The sequence below is a fragment of the Cotesia typhae genome, unplaced genomic scaffold (assembly GCF_013202065.1).
Source record: "Cotesia typhae breed Kobodo isofemale line unplaced genomic scaffold, CoteBio_Ctyphae scaffold_152, whole genome shotgun sequence".
Taxonomy (NCBI): domain Eukaryota; kingdom Metazoa; phylum Arthropoda; class Insecta; order Hymenoptera; family Braconidae; genus Cotesia; species Cotesia typhae.
The window spans coordinates 2,696,031-2,723,233 of record NW_027423776.1 but is presented as its reverse complement, the minus strand read 5'-3'; the positions used below and the strand labels follow the sequence as shown (position 1 = coordinate 2,723,233).

Here is a 27,203-nt window from a genome sequence, read left to right as displayed (position 1 = left end):
TCCATTTAAATTAAGCTCCTTAATTTAAATATAAGGTAGAATTTTCTAAGATAGTTAAAAGTTGAGAAAAAAAAATTAGTAGTTCTTGTTGAAAGAGTAGATAACCCTAGTTAACATTTATATTATTTGTGTTGTTTTGATCAAAACAATAGTGAATTGAATGAAATTAGGATGTTCAATTTGGTAGTATATAAATGAAAAATCGGCGTAGAGTGGAAAATAAAGTATCATTACAGGTACAATCCGTATAGCTACAAGTAGCAGTCTGGATAGCGACCGTCGCGATCGATTCAGGTGCCATGCACGTTAGTATTGCTACCGTTAGTATCCAGTTTTCCTAACCTCACTATCCTCTAGATGGCAATGTGTGTATTTTTACAGTAGCAATATCGTATCGTGCAGAGCAGAAAACTTTTTTTTTTAGTGTGCCACCATAGATACGATGTAACGTGGCTGTAAACTGAAAGACAAATTGACTTGATTCAAGAAAAAAAATTTTGGTTTACGGTAGTTCTACCGTTACCACAGGTGTCAAATTAGTGCTTTGTGTAATTTGGCTTCAGTAGTATTTTTATTTGGCAACGCCGCATGAAAGCTAAAGAGACAGAAATATATTCTGTTTCACTCAACATATGAGTTCATGTCCATTGATTTAAGTTTGAATTTCGCGCGAGGCCTAACCTTTTCTACGGCGTTGCCACATTTAAGTTGGCTGGTACTTTTTTCTCAATTATTTATTAATTATTCTTATCAAAAGCTCTGAGTTTATTGTGTTATTTGCACGAAATATTCAATAAATTTTTCTCTTTCTATTGATACCAATATTATAGAAATCTAAACGTCCAGTTTTGTAAAATAAAATAAAGTCTGTAATTTTTCGTAAAGATCAATGGTGAAGGCAAAAATTTACAAATATTAATATCTTTTTTTCAGTTCCCTGTAGGCTTCCAAAAATTTTACTGCTTAATTAAAATATTATAGAGTACTTATATGCCAAGTTTTATTAAATTCTGAACGTCAATTCTAAAACCGGTAGTACTACCTTACGAATTTTTTCTCTTCATTAAAAATACATTTCTTCAAAATTCAACGCTTTATTTTTAAAACTGTTTTTTTAACTAGTCTCCGAGAGATCTTAAGAATGAATTGACCTATGGCTTTGAGTTTTTAAGGATGTATTGAACACATGTATAGATATCGACTAAATTAAGATAATGCGTAAATTTCAAGCCGTTTTTAATTTTTTCATTTTAAAATATAATCTAAAAAAATAATAGAGATAATTGACAAACTTTATCTTCAACATGTATGTCTTTGAAGTGGTAGAACATACGTTGTAATGAAGATTTTCGTTGAAAAAATTGATACTTATTTTTAAAATATCAATTAATATATAGTTAAAAATTCAAGATTTTGTTTTTTATCGCTCGTAAAAAAAACAAAACATTTTCAATGAAAGATAGAAAAAAGAGAGTTCTTCGAACGGGACTACCCCCTCCCCTAATAGAGATTTTATTATTTTAGCTTGACCAAATTACAATTTAAATAAAACATCTACGATTCTGACTAAAATTTAAAATTTGTCAAAAAAAATAAAATTACTTTATACAATTAAAAATAATTCCTCTTTATTAGACAAATTGATCGTGTTGATTAATGGTACAATTATTAATCCAAAAATTCATAAACAGTAAATTCAATTTTCAAATCAAGATAATCTCGGTTACTGTCAAAATAATAATTTTCTTTTAGTTCAACATTATTTCTCTTTAACCAAATCAGTTGACTTATCAGTGTAGCAATATTCTTCAAATAATCCAATTCAAATTCAAAATAAAAAAAAATGTTTTACTGCTGTAAGAACTATAACATCAAAAAATAAAATAAAAGTCACCCTAGATGTCACATTAATCAATTGAATTAAGTTTATGAGCTCTAATCTATTATTTTAATAAATCGCTTTTTTTCGATGACAAGATGAAAATAAGAATACTTAAATATAGTTAGCATTTTACACAATAGTGTGAATATAAGATAGCGAAAAATGTATGTGTCAAAAATATAAGTGACATATGTAAAATATATGCCACATATATTTACGCAAAAAAAAATATGTCGCCTTATATTTTTCAATACACAGAAAGAGAGGCTAAAATATATTTACGTATAAATATCAACATAAATGTGTGGGTGTGTCTGTTTTATTGACGAAATTCTTCAGAATTTTTGTAGTTCCAATTTTTTAACTTCCCGCTGAAAAAATCGAGAAATAATTGGTTTTTCCCGTTTTTCGAAAATCAAGTTTTCATCAGATCTCGACGTTTTAAGGTCACAGAAAGCTTCCCTAACTACCTCCGCGATATTGTCACTATGTCACTATATCTGTGTTTGGGGTTGGGGGGGGGGAGGTAAGTAGGTGAACCGCTTATAACTTTTGAACGACTAATCCGATCGGAACCTCCCAAACGGCATTCAAAAGAGTTCCCTTAAACTTATATTTCCTGTGAATTTGAACCGATTTAAATCAATAGATTTTGAGAAATCTCAAAAAACTAAAAAAAAATTTTTTTTTAATATTGTTTTTTTGGAATAACTTTTAAACAGTCTTATCAATAAACCAAAAACTAATTAGTTTTTAACCTTGAAAAACTACGTCGATCGCCGCCGGGCTGGTCAAAATCGGTTGATTCGTTCGTGAGATACCGTGAACTAAAAAAATCGAAAAAATTGAATTTGAAAAAAAAAATTCCAAAATTTTTTATCTGATCAATTTGCGTTTACAAATTGTTTATAGCACTTGAAAAACTGCATCGATTGCTGCTATCCGCGTAAAAATCGGTTAACTCATACAAAAGCTATAGCAGATTGAAAATTAAAATAATATTGTTTTATCAAACTTCCATCAGATTTTTATGAGCATCAAACATCTTCATTTTGAACTTGAAGAGCTCAAAAATATTGAAACAGACGGCAAAGTTGCAAGCTATTAATGACTGAATTTAGCTGGAAATTGCAGGGATGGCCTTAAGGGTCAACCGTTTTCCAAGTTTTGTCTTTTAAATTAATTAACTACTTTATTAGAATGCTGTTTAAAAAAACTAACCGATTTTTAATTGTGGAGTTTTTGTTCTTTGTGAACTTGTTATATATTTTCTGAGCAGTAACAATTTATTTTTACTTTTTATTAATTAAAACTGTTTTTCAAGCTAAGCGTCAACTGCTTCTAATTTAATTGCAAAAAACACAGTTATTTTTTTTTTAATTTTATTTCTGCTGGTTTGCAGTTGGAAATTAGTGAGACATTCCAGTATAATTAATCACTCAATTACTTTCGAATTTTCCTCTTGGTTGACATATAAAAATTAGATTCTTCTATTAAATAAATATTTCACAGCAACTGAAAATGAATATTTTACGAATTTCATGGGAAAGTTGATAATTATCATAATTTATAAATATAAAAGAAGTATTTTTATTGATATGTGTTAAAATCATCGCTAAATTTAAACTCAGATATCAACACTAAATAACAAACAAGTTTTTTTCATTGATAATAATACAAAAAAAAAGGTTTTTCAAATTTAATATTAATGGAAAGATCCTGGACTGAATTCATGTCTTAACAAGTTAATTTGTTATGATACGTTTTACGAGTAGTTTTAATAAATGAGTGGTCATTCTAAATAGATTTAATTTACCTCTGGTCAGAATATCTCATTTTTATTTTGTAGTTTCACAAAAAATCACAAGGCTAATTGTGGTTTTTCTTAATTCAATAATAGTTAAAAAAATAATTAAATTTTTTCTAAATTATCATAAACATAGTTATCAAATTAGTAATTACCTCCCATAAAATGTTTATTATAATGTTATTATTAAAAATAAACATCATTAATGTAAATTTTTGGACTGAGTTTGACATTTTTGTACGATTTGCTATTCACTGTCTACACATTTACCCAAGTTGTTTTCTTCGTCGTTAATTTTCATAATTTTTTTTTGCCATGAGATTAATTAATTTTTACATATATTATAGGAGATTTCATAAACCAATCCAGAATCAAAACTCATTCAGAGTTGATAATTATTCTTTGAAATTCATTGAGTACTGGTAACGTTCATTTGAGGCTTTTCAGCATCATTTGAGACTTAAAATGCTCTTTGAACTTAGGGAGACTAGATTGAGGCTTACTTGTATTTGTTGAGTTCTAATTGAGGATAGATATTTCGACTCGGAATCGTGTTATATAAAATTTTTTTACTCATTTATATTGTTTTGTACATGCACGGAAAAAAAAATCAACTTAAATCAAAAGAAAAATTCCTTAATCAAGTAAAATTTATTTAAACCAAAAAAAAATTTCTTAGCTTGAACATTTTTGTCTTTAAATCAAGAAGATAAAGTTCTTCAAAATTATTTACTTGATTAAAGTAAATTTTTTTTCCGGTGTGTAAATGTGGTTATATGTCAAATATTAATCCATGTTATAAGATAATAAGAAAAATTTGGTGACGAATTTGTTTTTATTTTAAAAGAAATTTTCATTTAGTTCAATTTCGTGGTATAAAAAACACCATTCTGCCACACCCCAAATGGAAGGTAGATTTCACAGAAAAAATTATCATATTATCCCATTAATTTTCGTCTGACATTAAAGTAAAATTTATTTTAATTTCATTAGGATCTGTTGAGAATTCTCGATAGAATAACATTTATAATTTGTTTGTACAACACATTGTCTAAAAATGTTTCAATTGCACTCTTAACTACGATAAAATAACTAAAATCGGTCAAAATGTCAATGTTATATACGTCAAATTAAAGGATATTTCATGAGCTTTCACATGAATTTATTAAAAATTAGCCATCTCTTTTTAATCAAAAGTTATACATCGATGAAGTCACCGAAAACGTGATTTTTACTATTTTAATAATTTTAAAGAGCTACCATTTCTAAACTTATTGATGGATTTTGCTCATCTTCGAACTCATTCAAGGTTATTATCTAAAAAATATGTGTACCAAGTTTCATTTAAATCCGTTAAGAATTGTAGGTGCTATCGTGTATACAAGCCGCGTTATATTACAAATAATTCCGACTTAATTTTGACATGAGGGTCAATGCAATAGATTGATTTCGATGAAATCTACCTAAAAAATCTTGGTAGGAATTTGTGCCTTCATTTTACGAGTTCACATATTTTTTGGTGATAATGATTTTTTTATGTTAAGTTTTCAGAGCAGTTTTAAATAGTTCGTTGGTTTCATGAATTACTTCAGTAACATTTTTCATTAAATTATTGGTAATTAGTCTTGGGACAATAATATTGTTTTTTTAATTTATTTTAAAAGTACCCAAACTATGTGTATATACTGTAATCGAAAATGTCAAAGAGTCATTAAACCAAAGTTCTGTTATACATAATTCGTAATTGTCGACAGTCACATGATAATTAGTAAAATTACAATTAAAAAAATCAAAGGGTTGATTAAATTAAAAAATGTCCTTATCTTTTGCATTATTTGATCTTATGTTCCACTTATAAAAATAAATTTAAATAAGGATTGTTGAAGAAAATATGACAAAGATAAGTACCTGACCCTTCTCTGAACATCGCGAGAAATTAATTGAGATAGCCATTGTTCTGAAAATAATTTTTCTCATCCAATTAGCTGATTCTACAATGATGGCACATAAAGCACTCATAGTTGAGTACTAGCTTCTGGCTAGCCTGATATATATATATATATATATATATATATATATATATATATATATATATATATATATATATATATATATATATATATATATGTATAGACTCACAGAAAAAATGTGGCTTTTTACGGCAATTTTTTTTTATCTAGTCTCCAGCGACCTCCTCAGTCAATTAGAAGTAAAATTGTGTCGTTGTGCCACTCACAAAGAATATATTGCAGCATGAAAAAAAGAAAATGAAAAAAACGGCCACGAGAAAAATCAAATCTCTATGGGATACGGTCTTACAACTTATAAAACTCTTATAATTTATCCAAATTGGCTTACACTCGACAACATCGAATACATTTCTCATCCAACTACTAGGCGGGACTTGGAGTAATAGTCAATACAAAGAACAAGCCAAGGCTAATTTATTTTTTTTTCTTTTTCATTTACTTTATATTTTACCTTCTTTGTCTCAATAGTCAATAAAATAAATTATTGATTCTTTAGATTAAAAGACTAGCAATTTTAATAACTGAGTATAATATAAATTGAATAAAGAACAAAAATTCTTTTTATAATTAGTTGAAATTGAAACTGAAATTAAAAAAAAAGAACCAATAAAACGAATATATTAATGTCAAGATGGTAAGTGTAATTAACTGAGGTGGCTTTTAGTCATAACGAGGGAATTAAATTTTCAATAGTACCTTTTTATTTTAATTGATTTGAATTTCGCTCGTTGGGAGCATATGGACGATTCATAAGTGGATGCTTTAGACACGAAGTCATTGACGTGTGTTTGGCCACATGCATTTCTCTCTTCAAAGCTCTTTGACAAATTGGGCCAATATCGGTTGATAGGTAGCCTAACGAGTTTGTTGGTGAGGTGTGAAAGTGTATAAATTAAAAAAATAAAATAAAATAAAAAAACGAAAGGAAAAGGCAAATGAAAAAGAAAATAAACCAATGAAAAGATAAAAGCTAAGCAAACAAGATAAAAACAAAGAATGAAAAATAATCATGAAAGAAAAGAAATTGATGAAATTATTAAAGACAAATAATAAAAAAAAAAAAAAAAAAAATAGAACTGTACTGATCAGGTTTTCTGTGGTTTTCCTTGGTCACTGTGCTAAAGCTTAAATGGGCAGGCACAGGCAAATGCGTACAGTACCTGTAAGTCGGCCACAGCCGCTACCTCGAACGCATTAAGGTGGGGTAGAAATCTACCTCACCGAGAGGGTGAGGGAAAAGAAGGAAATAAATGTGGTAGTTACTAATGTATAAAAACATAGTAAGAATAGATGAGAGACAAAAGTGGAAGTAAAAATAATCCCCACCCTCTCCTTGTAAAAACACACTAAGGTTGTATACAAGTAAAAATCACATTTATTTAATAAAAAATAATATGTTGTTAGCTTGTCCTGCTTTTTTCTTTTTGTATATACTTTATTCATTAAAAGCTTTTAGTCATTGAAGTTATGTATATTGAAAATGTAAACGAATGTGATTTATAGCAGTAAAAATCGGTATAAAAGCTCAAACTCGAACACCTGACACAACCTCAGAAAGTTGAGTAATTTATAGTTATTTATTAATCATTAGCGTGACCTATAAAACAACTGCGCATGATTTCCCATTCGATCGTATAGTTGACCTATGATGAAACTTGTATTCGATTCTTGATTGACCCTCACATGCGGGAGCGTTTACGCACATTATCAAGACTCAAGTTTGAGTGATAATTCAATACAGGTACTTTACACTTTATACTATCAATTAACGTAAATTAACTTTCAAATTCAATTTTATAAATGTTCAAGTCATGATACATTAACTTATACGTAATTATAATTATATATAATATTAAAATTAATTAGTGGGAGTAATTTATGTAAACTGGCAGAGTAAAAGTCTAACATATAGTAGACACACATAAAACTTCTAAAATTTACAGATATGACGATGAATTAGACTCTAACTTAACTGATCAAAATAAAAGTAAAAAAGTATAAGGAAGAAATTCAATCAGAGATAAAACCAACAGAATCCCAACGATAGAGGCGGATAAAAGCTATAGAGCTAGATGAAGAACTTTGAAACAGAGCAGAATTGAAGTCGGAACTAGCCGGAAATAAAATCGTACCACTGGGATTTCCTTTCGCCGTCACTTGTTACCGTATGCTAATTTAAAATCAACACTTCATTACCCTCTTATCCCATATACAATCACGTTATATTCTCGTTCTTCTTATGCTTCCCTGAAATAACAAGAAACTCAAACGCTATTGCTAATATAATATAACCAGTATATTATATTATAATTTATTATGCAAATAAAACACTCCAAAATTTCGATATATTTTAATTTCACTATTATTGTACAATTCCAATCCTGACGTACTTGATGATTAGAAAAAAGAGTATTCCAAGTATATTTAAACTAAAAAAAATTTCGACTATTAACTCACTGAATATGAAGATGAACTGTAATTTTTATCCTCATGATCAATAGCAATGTTACGAATGACTGCGGAGTTATACTCAAAAAAAAAAAATCTTAAAATCTTTTGCTATTTGGAAGGATGCTGACTATTTTCCAAATCATAAAATTTAATAACCATCAATCAAAAATTTTTTTCCATACTCTACTTTGTATTATTTAACAATTGTATGTAATACAATAATCAAATCAATTATTATAACGAATCATTAACGCTACTGTAAAACCCACAAGCATTAATGACAGAAAATAATTGAAAATGAATTAACGGATTATTAATACGATACATCAAGCTTTGTTTTGTAACAAATTGCATTTCATTGGGGGTGCCCGCGCGCGCGCATGGATATCGATTGTCTTGTATAGAGAAAGGTAAAAAGAGACGGAAACAGAGCGAGTTACTTTGAACTGTACCAACAGTCATTATATCTTCCTGCTGAGATTTGTTTTTTAATGAGTATGATAACGAAATGAACAAATTTGTTTATACGAAAGAATCCCCTAACTTTGCAATCTGGATGTCAAATCACATTTGCTATATAAGAAAAAAGTCGTCAATTTTGATAAAGAAATAAAAATACGTAAGTATTGTATATGTAAATAGATATATATTCATCTCTTATACTAAAGTTTATGCACTCAAGTATGACGTCATATTCTGGATACTTTTCTCAAGAGTTAAAAAAAATGGTATAGAAATTTTTTTTTCAACAATTTTGCCGAAATAAAGAATAATCTGCCATTTATGGCCAACTTCAATCTCGAATAACTTTTAAAGAAGTAAATTTATCAAAAAATTGAATGAATCCATTTTTATGGAGCATATATTTTTTCACAAAAATATATATAGTATTACCCGGTAAATTGATTTTAGGACAAGATATAAAATTCCAAAGCTTCAAAATATTTTTTTCTATGTTGTTGAAGTAGAAAATAAAAAATTTCCATTCGCGACCTTTAAATAACAATATTAAGGACTTGAATTTTAAGAGAGTCATTATTTTGACACTGTCCGATAAAATTTCAAGATTAACATTTGAAAAAAAACATGAATTTTCGATTTTTTTTAATACAATCTAATGATTCGATATGTTTTCTTACACGGAAAGTTATACGATGCCAAAATGATATGGGGATTTAGGATGATTTCTTATACAAAATCAATAAGATTCCTTTGAATAAAACCAAATTGAAGTAGTAAATTTCGAGTATTTTAAAATGAGTCACTGCGTCAAAGACATTATTTTCTTTACAACGAAAAGAAAATTTTTTGAAACATTATTCTTAACTGAAGAAATTTTTCCCTTGGCTGAAAACTGTAATTTTCTCGAATAAAGACGAACATTTTCATGTCATTCAAGATTTGATTATTCAAGAAGGTATTTTACTTCGTTAAGGTCCCTTGATACTTGAAAAATTTTTTTATTTCTAAAAAAACCTCTAAAATAATTTTCCATAGAAATCTAAATTATAGGCAACGTCGGATGATAAGTTTGTAAGGATTTAAACCATGAAATTTTATACGATACTTTTATAATTAGAAATATGAAAATTATTGCAATAATTTAAAATTATTTATACTTCAGCTGAGCCCTAATATACATGTTCATATATAACGAATTGTTATATTATCTAAGAATAAAGTTTATAATTTACAATTAATCGATTTTTAATCTTCTAGATTAATAATTTGTCATTTTGTATAAGCTAAATACACCAATTTAATTAACTAAAATGAAAAAAAAAGAAGAGAAGAGAAAAAGGAATTAGTATGATCTTATCTTTATAGAAGCACAGATATTTATGCGTTATTTGTAATCAATGAACTGAAACAATTCGATAGCTCACATTTTCAATACTATTAAACTACTATGACTATAAAAATTTTGTTTTATATTCTTATTCTGTCATCATTTATCGATATAAAATATTTATAGTGTTCTTTACACGATTTTATTGTGGGATTTTATAAATCAATATATTTTTTCCGGAATTATTTGATCTTTTTGATTTATGATAGTAGATTTATCTTCCATCATAAATTACCTAGACTTTAATTTGTTTAAATAAGGCTGATTCCAAGTTTTTGTAATATGTTCTGACATATACGCTGATTAATAGTGCGAAAAAACCTTTATTATCGTACAGCTTACAAAACCTGCCCTAGAGCGGAATAAACGGATACAGCTGAATAAAACCGAAAATAAATCCAAAGACAACCAATATCCGATATTTTGAGAATTTTAATTAACAAATTTTTTTTCGACAAAACGATGATCACATTGATCATATCAAATACAAAAAAAAAATGAGTCTCTATGAAAATTGAAACAAATTCGTCTTTTCTATGACGATTCAACTGATTCTCTGTCACGAGATAAATTTTATAATACAAGCTGAGTACGACATATAAAATTGCTGACGCTGTCAAAAACTCTAAAATTTTTCCACTGTCATGATTTGAAAACATATGGAGTATAATCAGATAATCATTGAAAATTTTATATCTCAATAAAAAAGAAAAAAAAAAGCAATTAATTAATAATACTTCGTAATTAGATAATATTGTCAAACGAAACATTTATCATTGGCTCATTCATTAATCAATTAAATATTAATCGTGCTATGTTGAATATTTATATTTTGAATGGATAAAATCTGAAAATTGAAAGTTGGAAAAGTATTATAAAATAAACTTTATTAAATTTCATTCAAAATTATCAAACAGTTTTTAACCAATTACGGACATGCATATATCGATTTTTTATAGTAATATATTCCCTCTAGCATTCGATGTTTATAAAAATTTACATGTAAACACACGCACGTGCAAACGAAAATATTATTATAAGACCAGTTAATCCCTAATACGTGAATATTTGATAAAATCGCGATTTTACCGTTATTTCGCATAACAATAATTGAAGATTTAATCTAACGTATGCAATCAATTTGGATTGTTCATTGTTTATAGGAACAGTCAATATAAATTTTTATTATTTTATATAATGCTTTAATCATATTTTTTCACTTCCAATTAAAATAAATAACTTTATTTTTATAATGCTGAAGTTAGCCGTCAACTGTCAATTTTAAAAATTTTAATAACAAATCAATTACAATAAAAAAATACTAAAAATACTTCAAAAAATTTTCACTTGTAATTTTTATTAATTTTCACATATGAAATTTTTTAATGAAATTTTTTTGTACAATAATTACATTATTATAAAATTTTTAAATAATATTTAATGTCTGCCAACTTCAATGTCATTTATTTTTAACTATAAATGGAATTTTTTAACTTACTAAAGTAATGGTCGGTTTATTTTCCATCTAACTGATAGGTACTATTTCACAAGATAAATTTCAAACTATTTCTATTTTCTTCAAATAATAAACATAAGGTATACTAATTCTTTAAAATTTTAGAATTAAATGTATGAATAGTAATTATTGGGAAAAAAAGATAACTTTCAACTAATTATTTTAGCATTTTACCTCGTTGATTGTTTTCGATAGTTTCAACCAAGCTCGAAGTATTAAGTCGACTTGAAGTAATGTTTTTTTTTTTTTAATATCGATGATTTAAAATTTTTTCAATAATTTTTTGCAAGCTCAAACAGTTTTGACGATAATACGACCAAAATATAGTTATTTTCAATAGATATTTTAAGTGAGGGTTTTTGGTTCGCTTGAATTTGCGATACGAGCTTAAAGTTATGATGCATCCGTTATTACGGAATCGAGTACGTCGTTACACGAACGAGCACACTGATCTATATATAACGATTATATAGATCTCTGTATAACGGCTATTTGGAGATCAGTGGACGAGCAAAGTAATCCGGAAAAACGTACGTGATTTCGTAGCGGATAAAAACATAACCATAAAGGCGAGATTAGCAAATTCAAGTGTACCAGATTCCACACTTTACACATAATGTATCGAACAAAATTTTTTTAACTTCCTGATATAAAAATCAATGATTCTTAAAAAATTTGGAAGTTACTGGTTTCACCCCGGTTTTCAAAAGTCAAGTTCTCATCAGATCTTCAAGTTGTAAGACCCTAGAAAACTACTCTGACCATTTTCATGAAGAAGTCCTGATTTGTGTGCACTGAGAGAAAAATATGGTTCTTTGAACTAAAAAAATCAAATTGAATAGCATCGCCACTATTTAATTGAAGTTTTCATACCTACACTGAAAAAAAAATTAACTTGATCCAAGAAAAAAATTCTTGAGCCAAGAAAATAATTTTGAAGAAGCTCATTGTCTTGAATAAAGACGAAAAATTCTTGAATCAAGTAAAATTTACTTAAACCAAGTGAAATTTCTTAGTTTAAGAATTTTTCAACTCAAACCAAGACAATGAAATTCTTCAAAATTATTTACTTGATTCAAGTAAATTTTTTTTTCTGTGTAAAATTATTTGTTTTATTGAACCTCAATATGTAGTTACTTAAACTATTTTTAGTTAAACATAGACTTAATAGTCATCTTAACTCACTTAAACTCAGAAAACAAATTAAATAAGTCACATACACCGGACTGGGAATCGAACCTGGATCTTTTGATTACACATCAAGGGCACTTTTAATTAAGCTATTTGAGACATCGTCTGTATCAACCTTTTAATAACTATATGAATTTTTTTTAACACGTAAACAGAAAAATGTGAATGAAAACATAATAAAATATAATCTATATAACTATTTCATAATAGTTACATCAACTAATGCATAGTTCGAGTAACTATAAAAAAAAAGTTCAGAAAACTATATTTTTATACTTGTGACGTTATAATTCAGCTAACTATGCACTTTTCTCTCAGTGTTTGTGTGTAAACCTCTCATGACTTTTGAATAACTCGACCGATCGAAGCGCGGTTTGCGACATTCAAAAGTTTTTATTGCTATTAAATTTCATGTTAGTTTTAATAAATTCTCTAAGAAAATTTTCAAAAGAATGTTTTTTTTTTTTTTATAATAACACAAACTATTGAATCGATCGATTCTAGATTTTAATCATCTCTTAACTTGAAAAAATCGCGCGAAACCATATCAATATCAAAAAATTGCTGTCGAATAATTTCGAAAAGTCTTTTACTTACATAATTTTGAAATCTTGAGCCAGATTTTTTAGCAGGTAATGAGCTATCTTTTTGTATGTAGAAAACTACATTCAATATTGTTAACCAGATCAAAATCGGTCAATTCGTTCGAGAGATATTTTTTTCGAAAAAATTCAAGAAAAGTATTTTTTTTTGTACAATCAGAATTTCTTGTCGAATCATTTATAATGTAAAAAAAAATGTTTTTGAGCTTAAACAACTACACTGAATGCCACGGACCACATAAAAAAACAGTTGAGTTGTTCAGGAGATATAGCGGTTAAGAATTTTCAAAAAATCTAGAAATCGATTGACCCCGCAGGCCAACCCTAGAACTTCCTGCGGCTTGAATTTGAAGCGCCTTAAAATGTGTTTTTTTAGTTAATATTTGAGCTTTTCAAGCTCAAAGCACAGTTTTTCACTCTCCGAGCTCAAAATGTATTGAATCATTGTTTAAATTTTTAATTTGGCCAACTATTGACTATAGCAAATTATTTTTGGCAATTTTGACAGATTTTTTATTTGAAAAACTTGATCTTTCGTAAATTTTTAAATTCTTTTAGTTCAAAGTATAATTTTTTTCATTTTTTAGAATTTTATTTACATTTTGAAATTTTGAGCTCTTCAAGTTCAAAATGAATCCATCAATATTTCCAATCTTCGATTTCAAAAATATTACTTTCAAATTAAAAATTCTGTAATTTAGTTGATTCGTGAAAAATTGTCTGAAAAAAACATTTACTGCAATCTATAAAATATTAAAATATCGAAAAAAAAAATTTTTGTGAATTTTTAAACAACTATAACCTTTGAACGCGTCGTTCGATTTTCATTTTTAAAAAAGCATTCGACGCAGTTTTAAAAGAAAAAAATGTATCGATGGCTTTATTATAATTTTTTCTCACGCTTTAAACTTATTTTTAAAAAACATAAACACTCAGATTTTTTTTTAATTTCTTCGGAATGGCTCGATGGATTAACTGTTAAATCCAATCAGATCTTAGTTTTGACAAACATTTTCCACTATCGTGTCGTAGAATTTAATCAGTTGATTCATTTTTGAGAAACCGTACGACAACAATTTATTTACACACATACATCCACACATATACGCCTGGACATCTCGGCGAGAATAGTCAGAACGGCTTTCTGAGACCTCAAAACGTAGAAATCCGATGACAACTCGACCTTAGAAAATCGGACCGAAATCAATAACTTCCCTTTTTTCGAAAATTTTCAATTTTTTTAGCGGGAAGTTGAAAAGTGTGTTTCCAACAACTACCAGTTTTGAGAGCTCGAAAATGTATAAAAGTTATATTTTTTAACTCAATAAGCTCCGTTGAAAATTTTTCAAGCGTTGTAAATTATCTTTAGATTTTAGCCGCCTTTCATAGCGATTTTAAGAACGATGAAAATTTTCAATGAACTATAGTATATCAAAGATCTGTGTTGAAAAGCAGAAAGGAAAGATAGAAAAAAAAAAGTAGAGGTTTTTCGGTACTTATGCCTGAACAGTGTTTGAAGTATTTTTTGTCATAAAAAGGTATACTTCAGAGACGGCAAACGTCACTCTAAAGTCATACTTCTCTGGTTGGAATTGCAAAAAAATTTTTGATGAAAAAAATTTCCAGTTTTCCATTGAATAACCTATTTATTTTTTAGATAAATAACCAAAGATCTTCAAAAATGTAGTAAGAATCGAGCTCGAAAATCTAGTAGTTGTTAAAAACATAAATTTTTTGAAAATTTTTAATTACATCAAATACCGTGTTAAATTGAGGGGCTTTAAATTAAATATTTTTACCCCATCGACCGTATAAATGTATACTTCACGATAATTTTGCATTCAAAAGTTAAACATCGACTCTACACGCTGAAAAATTTATGTGATAAAGATTATAATCAAGCGATGGTAAAATTTTAAATTTTGACATGATGGTGATCATTACCATCAATATTATAATTTTTATAATATTAATAATTATAATATCTGTAATGTTACACATTAATACTTACGATACAAAGATAGTAATTGTTCCTATCAATACTAATTAGTCATGAATATAATATATATTATATTGTATTTGTGAGACATAAAATGAATAAAAAATTCATGCAAGTACTCAAATAACAAGTCTCGTTTAGCGTAATATCGAGATGTAATTGATAATATCGATTATTAATTATTGACATTTTTAAAAACTCATTCCTATGTTACACTTATCGAGACCTTTTTTTTTATTGTTTAAAGTCGCATAAACTACTAAGGTCGTGAGCGACTACAGTAGGGGGTAAACTTTTGAGATTGGAACTCGTTTTATTTTTTGGGCTGAGCATAATAATACACTTAAATATTGAAAATATTCATTGGTGTACACCGGACTCGAACCCAGTCCAATGCTTTGGTAAGCAAGAGCCGGATCCGATAAGCTACTGCGCACCTTTTATTTGAGTACCCACCTGATTTTTTCATATTTTTTATGTACATGATATGTTTTTAAAATATAGAAAAAGGAATAAAAATAATATAATTATATAATAATATATCATGATAGCAATCATTACTATCATGATAGTCATAGTTATCATACAAGATTTGAACTATTAACATGAAAGTAAAATAATATTTAAAATATCATCGAGAATTGTAATTATTAAAAATGGATAATGGTAATCATTACCATAAACTTCTCAGCGAGTACATTATAAAATTATTTACAGTAATATATATAACATAATCAAAATAAATAATCAAAAACATATTAAAATATTTAACAAACTATTTAATATTTAAATAACATTAATATAGTAATTAATTCAAGACAAAAATTAAGTAATTAAAAATGTTCTATGATCAGTTGTAGCTTATTAAACAAAAATATATCGAATAACACGCAATGGTGTAAAAAAATAGTAGATTACACCTTGTTAAAATTCCACGGATGGAAAATTCACACCGATAGAATTTTACATCGTTATTTCACATTACACGGCCCTGTAAAGTGCTCTGAGTCCATTTTTACACAGAAATCTTTTACAGTGTATATAATAATAATTGAAAAATAGATTTTCATAATATATGCTCATTGTACTTACATAACGAATAATTAATATATTAATTTTTTAACTTTTAATTGAAAGAATTATAAACAATAAAACTGTAATCAATTACAGTAAAATTATTTATCATATGCATAAAGACTTAACAATCAAATCAATAACGATTATATTTGAAATGTCAAAGTTAACATCAATTAATTTATGTAATATTTACATGAAGAGTAAATAAAATGGTCTCGCACAACAGATATGTATTTTCTACACTATATATTTCTACAAGAAAACTTATTCATACCCTATGATCTAATCATAAATACAGACCAAAAATAACTAAAAGATATTCGAATAAGAGATACTTTTATAAATGTACTTATAAATAAAGAATTTGCTTATAAATAAATAATTACAGCTAAAGCCAGATAAAGATAAAAATACTTTTATGTCTTCAATTTGAATGAACTAATTTTTTAATTTTTTTCGTAAATTAAATGTTGTGAATTAAAAAAATTTGGGATCCTAATATTCTCAGATATTGAGATTATAAGATCTATAAGTAAACTATTCTGCATACTTACCAGAAAGCGTGTGTTTAAGTGCGTGTAAATATATTTTAAGATTCATAAATATAATTTAGGAAAAAATTCTAGATCAAATTTTTTAAATCAATCAACTTTGATCAATTGTTAACAAAACATTTATTAAAAAAAAAATATTTCTTGAATGTATTACTTTTGTATATTTTGAAAATTTTGTAAATTACATCAAATGACATGAAACTCATTGAAATGAATTAATTCATTTAAAATTTTTAATAACAAATTTAAGAAATAGTTTTGCGCATTTTTTTTCTTCATATTTTTAATTATTTACAAAAGTTCTCTCGGTTAATTTTCGTTTAAAAAACTTTCTCAAATGATTTGATATCATATAGATATCTTAGACATCTTAAAAGTGATAAGGAAAATAAATCTTTTTAGCAAAAAAAAAAAATTTGTGAAAAAATTAACAGATAAATCTAATGAGCAAATTGTAATTTATATGAGATTTTATTAAAAAAAGAAAAAAACTTATTCATTTCTAAATCCTAAATGTAAATCATAAAAACATATATACATCATACTTTAGAGTCAACCCACAAAATACTTTTTTTAAGAGATTAGACTACGTCGTGTGCTTATAAGAGAAAAAAGATCTTTGCAATTGAATTATACAGTATTCTAAACCGATCACTCTTCTGCGGTATATTTTGAGTAAAGTTAATGCCGACGGTCGACAGTTTCGTATTTTTATTTATAGTCCATCTAACTCTTAATGTTGCAATGTTTTGATTATAACTCATAATTATTACACACATAAACAATACCTAAATTTTGTTTACTTTTAGTTGCATAAATTCAATTGATAATAAATTTTGTTACAAGTTTACAAAATAGTGTCATGTACTTAAATGTATCCATTATCTATATTCCAAGATATTCCAATTTATGTGATGCTATGATATTTAGATAATAAGAGAGATTGTTAATTTATGTGTTTAACCGAGTTCATTTCTAGGTCGTCAGGCTGAAATAAATAATAATAATAATAATAATAAAATATCTATTTCAAAAATAAAACAAATAATAATTTTAGTTATCAGCTATACAGTTTTGTACACGATATTTTCTTTTAAATTATCTCTTCTAATATGTCAAAATTTACCTAAAGGAATCGTTACAAAAAACTAAATTTCAATTAACGATAAATTTGAACCAGTGTCATCATTATTCTTAAAGCACTTTTAAATAAAAATAAAGAAAAGTACTTTTTGGAAGTTTACATTAAAGCTGTATTATCAATAAATTCTCGTAATTATACAAAGAAATTTGGGTCTAAAATTAAATTTCGGAAAAACTCAAATGTAAAATGAAAAAATCAAATTGTATTTTTAATAATGACTAATGAGCTATCCATCAGATTTTTTGTAAATTTTTATGCATAAATATATTATAATAAAAAATGTAAAGATTTTTTTTTAAGTTTAATTTTGGTTCCTTAAGGGTTTGTATTCGGCGAAATAAAACTAGATCAATCAAGTTTTGATAATTATTAGATAGTAATTATAATATATCACAATATAATATTACAAAAATTTTTTCTAAACTGAGTATTACAAACAAGAACAACTATATCCAATTGATTTACTTTCACCAACTTTGTAATAAAACGTAACACACAATTATATTACCAAAGTTAAACAAAGGTATCATCGATTGACATTAATGAGTTTGAAGTAAACGTAACCCAAGGAGACTGTACAAAGACCCATGTACAAAGACAACGTCTATGTCAATAACAAAACACATTTGTCACACAGACACAACTATACCAAAACTTAGCAATAACTTTTTGTTAATTTAATTCTTCGGTCTATTTATTTTAACAAGTTCGTAATCCATATCTCGAATAGACTTTCAAGAAATCAATTTCTCATTGAAAAAGCTTGCATACTATAGATATATGTCTATATCACCGCATAAAATATAAAGCACATCGTACCCTAATATAAATATTTTCTATGCTAACATTTATTCAAATGACAAATAACCGATAAAAACTCGATCGAAAATTACCGCTATGCATATTAAATTAATGTACATGGATGAGTTATATTGTCCACATACGAAGTAAAGAAGATATAAGAAAAGAAAATAAATGTATGCGTAGCGTGGATGATATAAATACTAGTAGTTTTAGATAGATATAGAAATGTAAACATTACTATGATGATCTTGTTTTGGCAATAAAAACCGTCAAGAAAAAAATTTAACAGACCGCCGACACATTTAATACGTGATGATTACATACTGTTCCTAATCGGGAATTTATGTTTAAAAAAAGATATCAGGTTAATTATTAAAACGGAACAAATAATCTATTCAAATTACTGACATTCATTTTTTATTTATTTTACGGTTAGCTAATTCATATCATTTCAAGTTAAAAATAAATAAAAATAACAGCTAATAAAAAACATCTCATAAATTTCAATTAACACATCAACAACATGCAATAAAGAGTAAAACGACGCATAGCATACTAATATGTTAAAAGTTAATTATATAAAAATTTATTGTAACAAAAAATCTCACCTATGCGAAGTGATTATGAAGGCCATAAGTTTTCCAGTCCCCACGTCGTTTTACTTCATTCATTGCGCTGACGTCACAATATAAAATATATTATTCTTTACAGATAAACATATCTACGTCATAGTTCTTTTATCTTTTTCTATTGGCGGTAAAGCTGTTTGCTCTTTTTGTACATTTTTTTTTATTATTCATATTTATAGAAGCATATAGTTGAATATAAAATTTGCAAAGTGTAAATCATAGTGAACTTTGTATATAAAGACGTTAAAATATAACTTGGCACATGTACGGTGCCAACCGTTGAATCGACTATTCAACGAGAAGTGCTCCATCGAAGTTTACTGCTAAGCAGAGGGAAAGAGAATTAATTATTTTTTGACCAATACATAACACACGCTGCACGTGTTGCACTGTGAGCCATGCAAAGCGTGTAAACAGACTAGACCGGCTAGTCCGATTATTATTTTATATACTACACCTACTTAATTTATTTTTTACATTTATTCTATTAATACCTTTTAATTATTTATCACTAATTTACACTATTTATTTCCTCAAGTATTATTGTACAATTTTAAATCATACTTGGAAATTATAACAATATCACGAATCATTTTACCAAGTCGTGGTTGTAAATAAAAATTTTTTTTGTAACTAATGATTAAATAAAGTAAAATTGTTCTGATTATTTACGATATTAGTGTTATTATTATTAACATGGCCACTTTTGTTAAGTAAACTTGAGTGAAATGTAATCATTTGATCGTATGATTACTGACGGCACTGTGAGCATTACGTGTTGCTTTACGCCGTCACGTCAAGCGGACGACTACCTCCCTCGAATTCCTCAAGCAAGGGGGCGCGTTTTGTCCTCTTGATCCTCTTCCTCCACTGCGTCAAGTCACACGAACCTCATGCGCTCACTTCGTATTTGAGTTAGCAACCCTCATACTACTCTGCTCTTAAATTTTTCCTCTTTCTGCTATTATCCTTTATTTACATTTTATACATTTTATACAACAAGAGTTTAACAGACTTCAAGATACACCATCTTCGTACGCCTGATCAATTTATTCTCTATGTAATTTTAGAATGATTCTGTTTTTAAATTTAAACGGTGAGAAAATTATACGTTTTTTAATTCAGGAAGTTATGGCTGTTAGTTTGATTTTTAGAGTCCGTGACCGCTGAGCACATACGTTTTTATAAACCTTGAATATTTTCTAAATAGATCGATCTTTTCGAGACGATCTGGCCTGCAAAGGAAATTGAACTTTGAATTTAATCGGCCAAGTTAATTTCAATTTTTTTTCAAACACTATCGATATAAGGATGAATTAAAATCCTATAATCGAAAAAATGAGATATATTTTTTTCTTCAGCATAATTATACATGATAACATGGTTGTTTTTTTTTTTTTTTTTTTTTTTTAATTAATTTTAATATCATTCGAGAAGTTTTGACCAGAATTTGTGCAGTTTCACAATTTTATAAATTTTTTAGTGATAGTCAACGGTCCTACTTTAACTTACTAAGTACCAAACAAGAATAAGCTTAGATTACCACACTTGCATTGTTTTCTTGTAGATATCCTTCAGAGAGAATACAATCGCTTTTAGTCTTGGTACAAGATCTACTAAGAACTTGGTAAACTCAAACGAGGCCAGTTTTTTGTGTTAAGTTTTTGGAGCAGTTTTGAATAGTTTTTTAGTTGTATAAGCTTGTTCTGTCACAATTTTCGTTAATTATTGTTAATTAATCCTGTCATAGCAATGTTATTGCTATTTTTTAATTTATATCAAAAGTACTCAAACTCTTTTATATTACATTAAAAATAAAAAAAAAAAATTAATAAATATGAGTTCATAAAATTATTCGTAATTTATCTTAGGATAGCAATATTATTTTTAACTTTTCGCTAAGAAAACATTTACATCGGAATTTTCGGTCTGATCAATTCGTATTGAAAAGTATATCATAGAATTTAAAAAACTGCATCGGATGCTGCCAACTGTGCGAAAATCGGTTTATTCATTCAAAAGTAATGGCAGTTTGAAAATTTAAATAATAGTGTTTTATTAAATTGCTATCAGACTTTTGAGCTCGAAAAGTTCAAAAACGTCGTAAGTGCAATTTTAAGCGCTTATAGATATGGAATTAGCGGGAAGTTGCAGGTATGACCTTTGGAGTCCATCGTTTTACTGTTTTAATTGTTATTACTTTTTGAATTGTAAATTTCAATTTTTGGCAGCCATGTTGTGACTACAAGTTGCTAGTGTTTAGTTAATTGAAGAGACAATATTTTTTGAATTATTTATACATATTCAAAATTGTTCTCATAAAATGATGTGACCCTTACGTATATTTTACATAGTCAACTATCCTACGCAAAAAAGTCTAAGTCTTTGCTGTAGAATATAGATTAATGTAGAGAATATTTCTCACAGCTTCAGAATAAAAACTGAAATAATTCAAGTAAAAATTTCTTGTGTAAAAAAAACTTTTTACTTTCTGTAAATCTCTTTAGTTCAAATAAACTTTTTCTGGATGAATTAAAACATTTTCTCTATTACTTATAGGTTTACACGTTAAAATATTATATCAGAGTTACAGCAATTTTTCATAATAAAATGCATTTATTCCTTAGAAATATTCCCTAATGTTGTTGCTTCATGAATTTCTTTTAAGCAAATACATCATTTTAAAATTTTCTTTCTATTGAAGCGTTTATTGTAGAAATGCAACAAAAATAGTTCGGCTTCTCTTGATTAGTGAGAAACGAAAATAAATTGATACAGTTTTTGAAATTAATTATAAAATTATATAAAAACTTCATGCATTATTTTTTTTTTTTTAATTTTGAGAAAATCATAATTAAATAACGTTTTCTCCTTTTATCATTATCTTAAAGATATTTTTTAATAATATCGAAAAATTAAATTTGTCCTTTATCCTTATTATTATTAGCATTCTTTGTACAAAATAAAATACTTCTATTGAATGATAAAAGATGATTATGAAAAACATCACAAAAAAATTTGTAAAATCCAAAAGTACAAGCCTCATAATCTCATCTTTTACAACTAAATTAATTGCTTTATGGCGAACTTAAAACAAAAAGAAATAATAATACTAATAATACTAATAAAATAATAATAATAATAATAATAATAATAATAATAAAACAGCTTGACGCGGTAAACGAAGATCTCCGTGCAACCATCCTGGAGGATTCCAACCTGCTCATTGTGAGCCAGGTTGTGTATGGTGCAGCAGTTTCGGCTTTTCCGAGAGAGAGACATTGTCTCTCGATCGAGGCAAGGTTGAAACAGCGCATCTTACAACTTGGCTCCAAAATTGACAGATCCCGGAAACATGTCTCCCGCATTCAGTGTGTGATTGAGTTCGAAACAACTCAAAAAGCATACACGCCCCGTATTCGACGCATTGCTGCTGAACTTCGGTGGCGTCATCACACACTGAACGAGAGTACTCTTCTTGTCATCAAAGAAGAGTCTCTTAATAAATTGCGGGCTCTAGTGACTGCCAAAAAGTCACTAGAGAAAAGGCTGAAGCGGTTGGTCGACAACTCGTTGTTTCGATCCAGCCCTTCACGGTTTCTGACACCAAAGACCGATGTTACCGGGACTTATTCAACACCTGAGCGGGTGGAAGCTTTTTGGACTGAGTTGTATGGAGATCAACCAAACGTGAACGCCAATACTCCAGCTCTGCACGACTTCAAAGCATTCTGTCGGGAACACCGTCGGCAGAATGCTGATGAAGAGAGCCCTGCAGTCAGTGTGGATGAAGTTCGTTCAGCTCTAAATGGCAGCAAAAATTGGGCTGCCCCGGGACCAGATGGCATTAATGTCTTCTGGTGGAAGAAGTTTACTTCTACCCACCTCCATCTGGCCCGCATATTTACATCGTACATTAGAGCTGACGATCCGATTCCGAACTGGCTTGTAGAAGGACGAACCGTACTGATAGCTAAAAAAGGTGACTTGTCTTACTCTAAGAATTTCAGGCCTATCACCTGCTTGAATGCGGTTTATAAAATTTTTACAAAAATTTTAAATAACCGTATCTTGCAGCAGATAGAGCCTGTATGGCAACAGATATATGAACAACGTGGCAGTAAAAGAGGCCTGTCAGGTTGCAAGGAGAACCTGATAGTGGATCGATGCGTCTTACAAGATGCGATCTACTATCAACGCAACCTGTCAATGGCTTGGATTGACTATCGCAAGGCATTTGACTCAACTCCACATGAGTTGATTTTATATCTACTTAAATGCCTGGGAGTCAATCCGGAAATAGTGGAATGCATTCGGCGTACAATGCAGCTCTGGCGAACGCGTTTTCACATTGGAAGTGGAAATGCATTGCACGTAACCGGAGTTGTAGAGTATAAACGGGGGGTCTTCCAAGGTGATTCCTTGAGCCCTCTGCTGTTTTGCGTTTCACTGCTGCCTATATCTGTTACTCTCCGTAAAACTCGTAGGTACTCTGTGGGGTCTCCGGGTGATCGAAACTATTTGATTACCCATCTGCTTTACATGGATGATCTGAAGCTGTATAGTGCTGATAAAGATCATCTACAAGCGGCCCTCAACATCGTAGCAGAGTACACACGAGATGTCGGAATGTCTTTTGGGTTGGACAAGTGTGCGGTCGTACATCTGGCGAGGGGTAAGTGCTCTGATACTGGTGATGATGTCGAGTTAGTGGATGGGAGCGTCTTAAGACAATTAGACGCCGGGGAGTTGTATAAATATCTAGGAATGGAAAAGCACCGTATGCATGCGGTCTCTGCAGTCCAAACAACTCTCCGGAGCGAGTATGTTAGGAGACTCCGGAAAATTTGGTCCTCCGAATTTTCCGGCAAAAATAAAGTCTCAGCTACTAATATGCTCGCTGTCCCAGTCTTACTATACTCTTTCGGTGTCCTGAAATGGGCCCGAAAGGATTTACGAGATCTCGACATCAAAACCCGTAAAATCATTAATATGAATCGGAGCATGCACCCCAATTCATCAGTCGCCAGATTATACCTCTCCCGGTCCATCGGTGGGAGAGGTTTGCAGAGTTTGGAGCGGCTTCACGACCGTTTGGTCCTGGGTTTAACACACGAAGTTGTCAATTTCACTGCAGACGAGGATGACTTTCTTATGCAAATTGTACATAAACATGAAAATGAACATAAGGGGTCATTCTTGTATAAGGCAGCAATATATGCGGCAAGAACCCTCGGTCTTGGAGAAATAAACGCTCTTATGGAACTCCGAAAGGAGGAATTTAAGAACGTCATCAGGAATGCCGAGGAAAAACTACTCCTTGGCGAACTGATGGACAAGTCCATGCACAGCGTGTTCTTTAAACACGTGCGTGATCATGGCTTGTCCACCCAGCTAACGTTTTCCTTCTTAAAGTCAGCTGGCCTGATGTCCGAGACTGAAGGGTTCATATTTGCCTGCCAAGATGGTGTCATTAACACTCTTGAGTACCGTAGCAAGGTGCAGCTTCCGGACACTTCCTGTAGGGGGTGTAGACAACATCCGGAGACGCTTATGCACCTTTTGTCGGTATGTCCAGTGCTGGCGAGAGGTGCATATATCCAGCGTCACAATGCTACCCTGAGAGTACTACTATCCTACTATCTTCGTCATTGCTACGGTATTGACGTGACACCAGTGCTGCCTTATCTGCCAGGAGATATTCCCCAGGTTGTTGAGAATAACAGTTGCAAAATTTATTGGAACATGCCATTTGCAACAACCCGGCGGATAGATCACAACAAACCTGATATTGTGCTCTTCGACAAGGCCACTCATGACATTTATGTCATTGAGTTCTCGGCCCCGGCTGAATACAACATCTCAGCCAAAGAAGAGCACAAAAGACCAATATATCAGGATCTCCTGTTTGAAATTGGCAAACTTTACCCAGGTTACCGTGTCAAGCTTGTCGTCCTGATTGTTGGCGTCCTAGGAGGGATGAAACAGTCTTTTGTATCCTCACTTGCCAAAGTTCCAGCTTGCTCATCAAAAGCTGAGTTCTTGGCAGTTAGAATACAGAAGGCTGTTATACTTGGTTCTCTCCGTCTCTTAAGGGAAATGACTTTGGCCTGCTGTAATTACTAACCGCCTTGTTGTGCGGAGTGGTCCAGCAGTAACGGATGGAGCTCAGGCTGGGCCCTCGGAGAATCGGACTCCGGGGATAACCCCCCTGAGCATTTAATAACAAAATAATAATAATAATAATAATAATAAAACAAAACAAAATAATGAACCGCGTGAAAATCGGTTTATTCATTCAAAAGTTTATACGGTTTAAAAATTTAAAAAATATTGTTTTATTTAACTTCTATCAGACTTTTGAGCTTAGAGAGCTTAAAATGTCACGAAAATTATATTTTTGAGCTCGAAGAGTTCAAAAACGTAATTAGTGCAATTTTGAGTGCTTAAGTATGGAATTAGCGGAAAGTAGAAGGGAGGGCCTTTAGGATCAACCGTTTCTCTAATTTTTTTTAGAATAGTAATTACGAGAAATTCTTACAAAAAAAAACTTAATAAATATTACATAATAATAAATAAAGTCATGAAAAAACTCGTAATACATTTTTCTTATGAAAGGTGAGTATAACTTCAAGGATCCAGTGGGGGTTTATAAACTATGACACGATGCAAAAAATTTGCAGAACAAACATAAGTCGAATACAGAATGTAGATGCGAAATACACATGGTTATTTATTTATTTAACTTTCGAAGGGTGAACTTTACTTCAAGAAGGAACGTTATTCATTGTTCATAAATAAAACTTTGATGGAGTGAAAATTTTCAGATTCAATGATCTGTGAACAATTTTATTCAATTTTTATGTTTATCGACGTAACGTAAAAAAGAAATTCAATTTTTATGTTAAATTATTGATGTTTACCCGACTAGAAATTACTTTGGGATTACCCAGGGTATATATATGGATCTGATTCGGTCCCGAAGAGGCATTCCCAATGGGAAAATCCCTACAAGAGCCTAATTAGCCCCAATTGGGCAATCCCAATGTAAAAATTATAATTTTTATTAAATTTTTCCCAATAGGGTCCTGTGTGGAACTTAAGAGGGATAACCCAACGAAAAATAAAAATAAAATTGCTAAGTTCTCCCAAATGAGACCTGTATGGGACCGAAGATGATTTTCTCAACGTAATGTAAATATTGCATCGATGGGTTTTCCTAACTGGGCTCGTAGTAAAACCCAATTAGGTTAACCCAAACTGTGAGTAGATACATGAAGAAATAATCTTTAAATTTAGGTAGTCGTTTATTTATATAAAAAATTAATCGCCCAAAGATGTGTGAGCTTATATTATTAGAATATATTTGTCATAAATTAATTAGAAATAAAAATAAAAATTATTTGTTAAGAATAGAAAAGAATTAGAAAAAAATTCATCTAACATTGAAAAAAAAATTTTTTTTTTTTGACATAAGAATTTTCACTTATTCCAACAAAATTAATTCCCTTGCTTCAAGAAATACATATCTAGATCCAAAAAAATTTATTTAAGTCAAGAAAATCTTGTTTTAAGAAAATTCTGCCTCTTGCTACAAAAAATTTAGTTCTTGATAGAAGTAAATTTTCATTAATATTTTTATTGATTAACATGTCAAATGGGAAGATT

General features: G+C 29.2%; 1 protein-coding gene across 4 annotated transcripts in view; it reads right to left on the bottom strand.

The window, feature by feature from the left end:
* The window catches only part of LOC141535776 (potassium voltage-gated channel subfamily KQT member 1-like), a 71,813-nt gene extending 51,180 nt beyond the window's left edge, over positions 1 to 20,633 (bottom strand). For 2 of the 4 annotated variants that reach the window (XM_074255883.1, XM_074255882.1), the window contains exon 1: positions 19,515 to 20,633. Coding sequence is in view for 1 of the 4 variants with exons in the window: in XM_074255882.1 (XP_074111983.1) it covers positions 19,515 to 19,540 (26 nt within the window). In the remaining 3 variants the exon portion in view is untranslated. Of the gene's footprint in view, positions 1 to 16,597; positions 16,636 to 19,514 lie in introns of those variants that run through there. The other 2 variants (XM_074255881.1, XM_074255884.1) reach the window with 2 other exon arrangements.
* Positions 20,634 to 27,203: the final 6,570 nt, after the last annotated feature.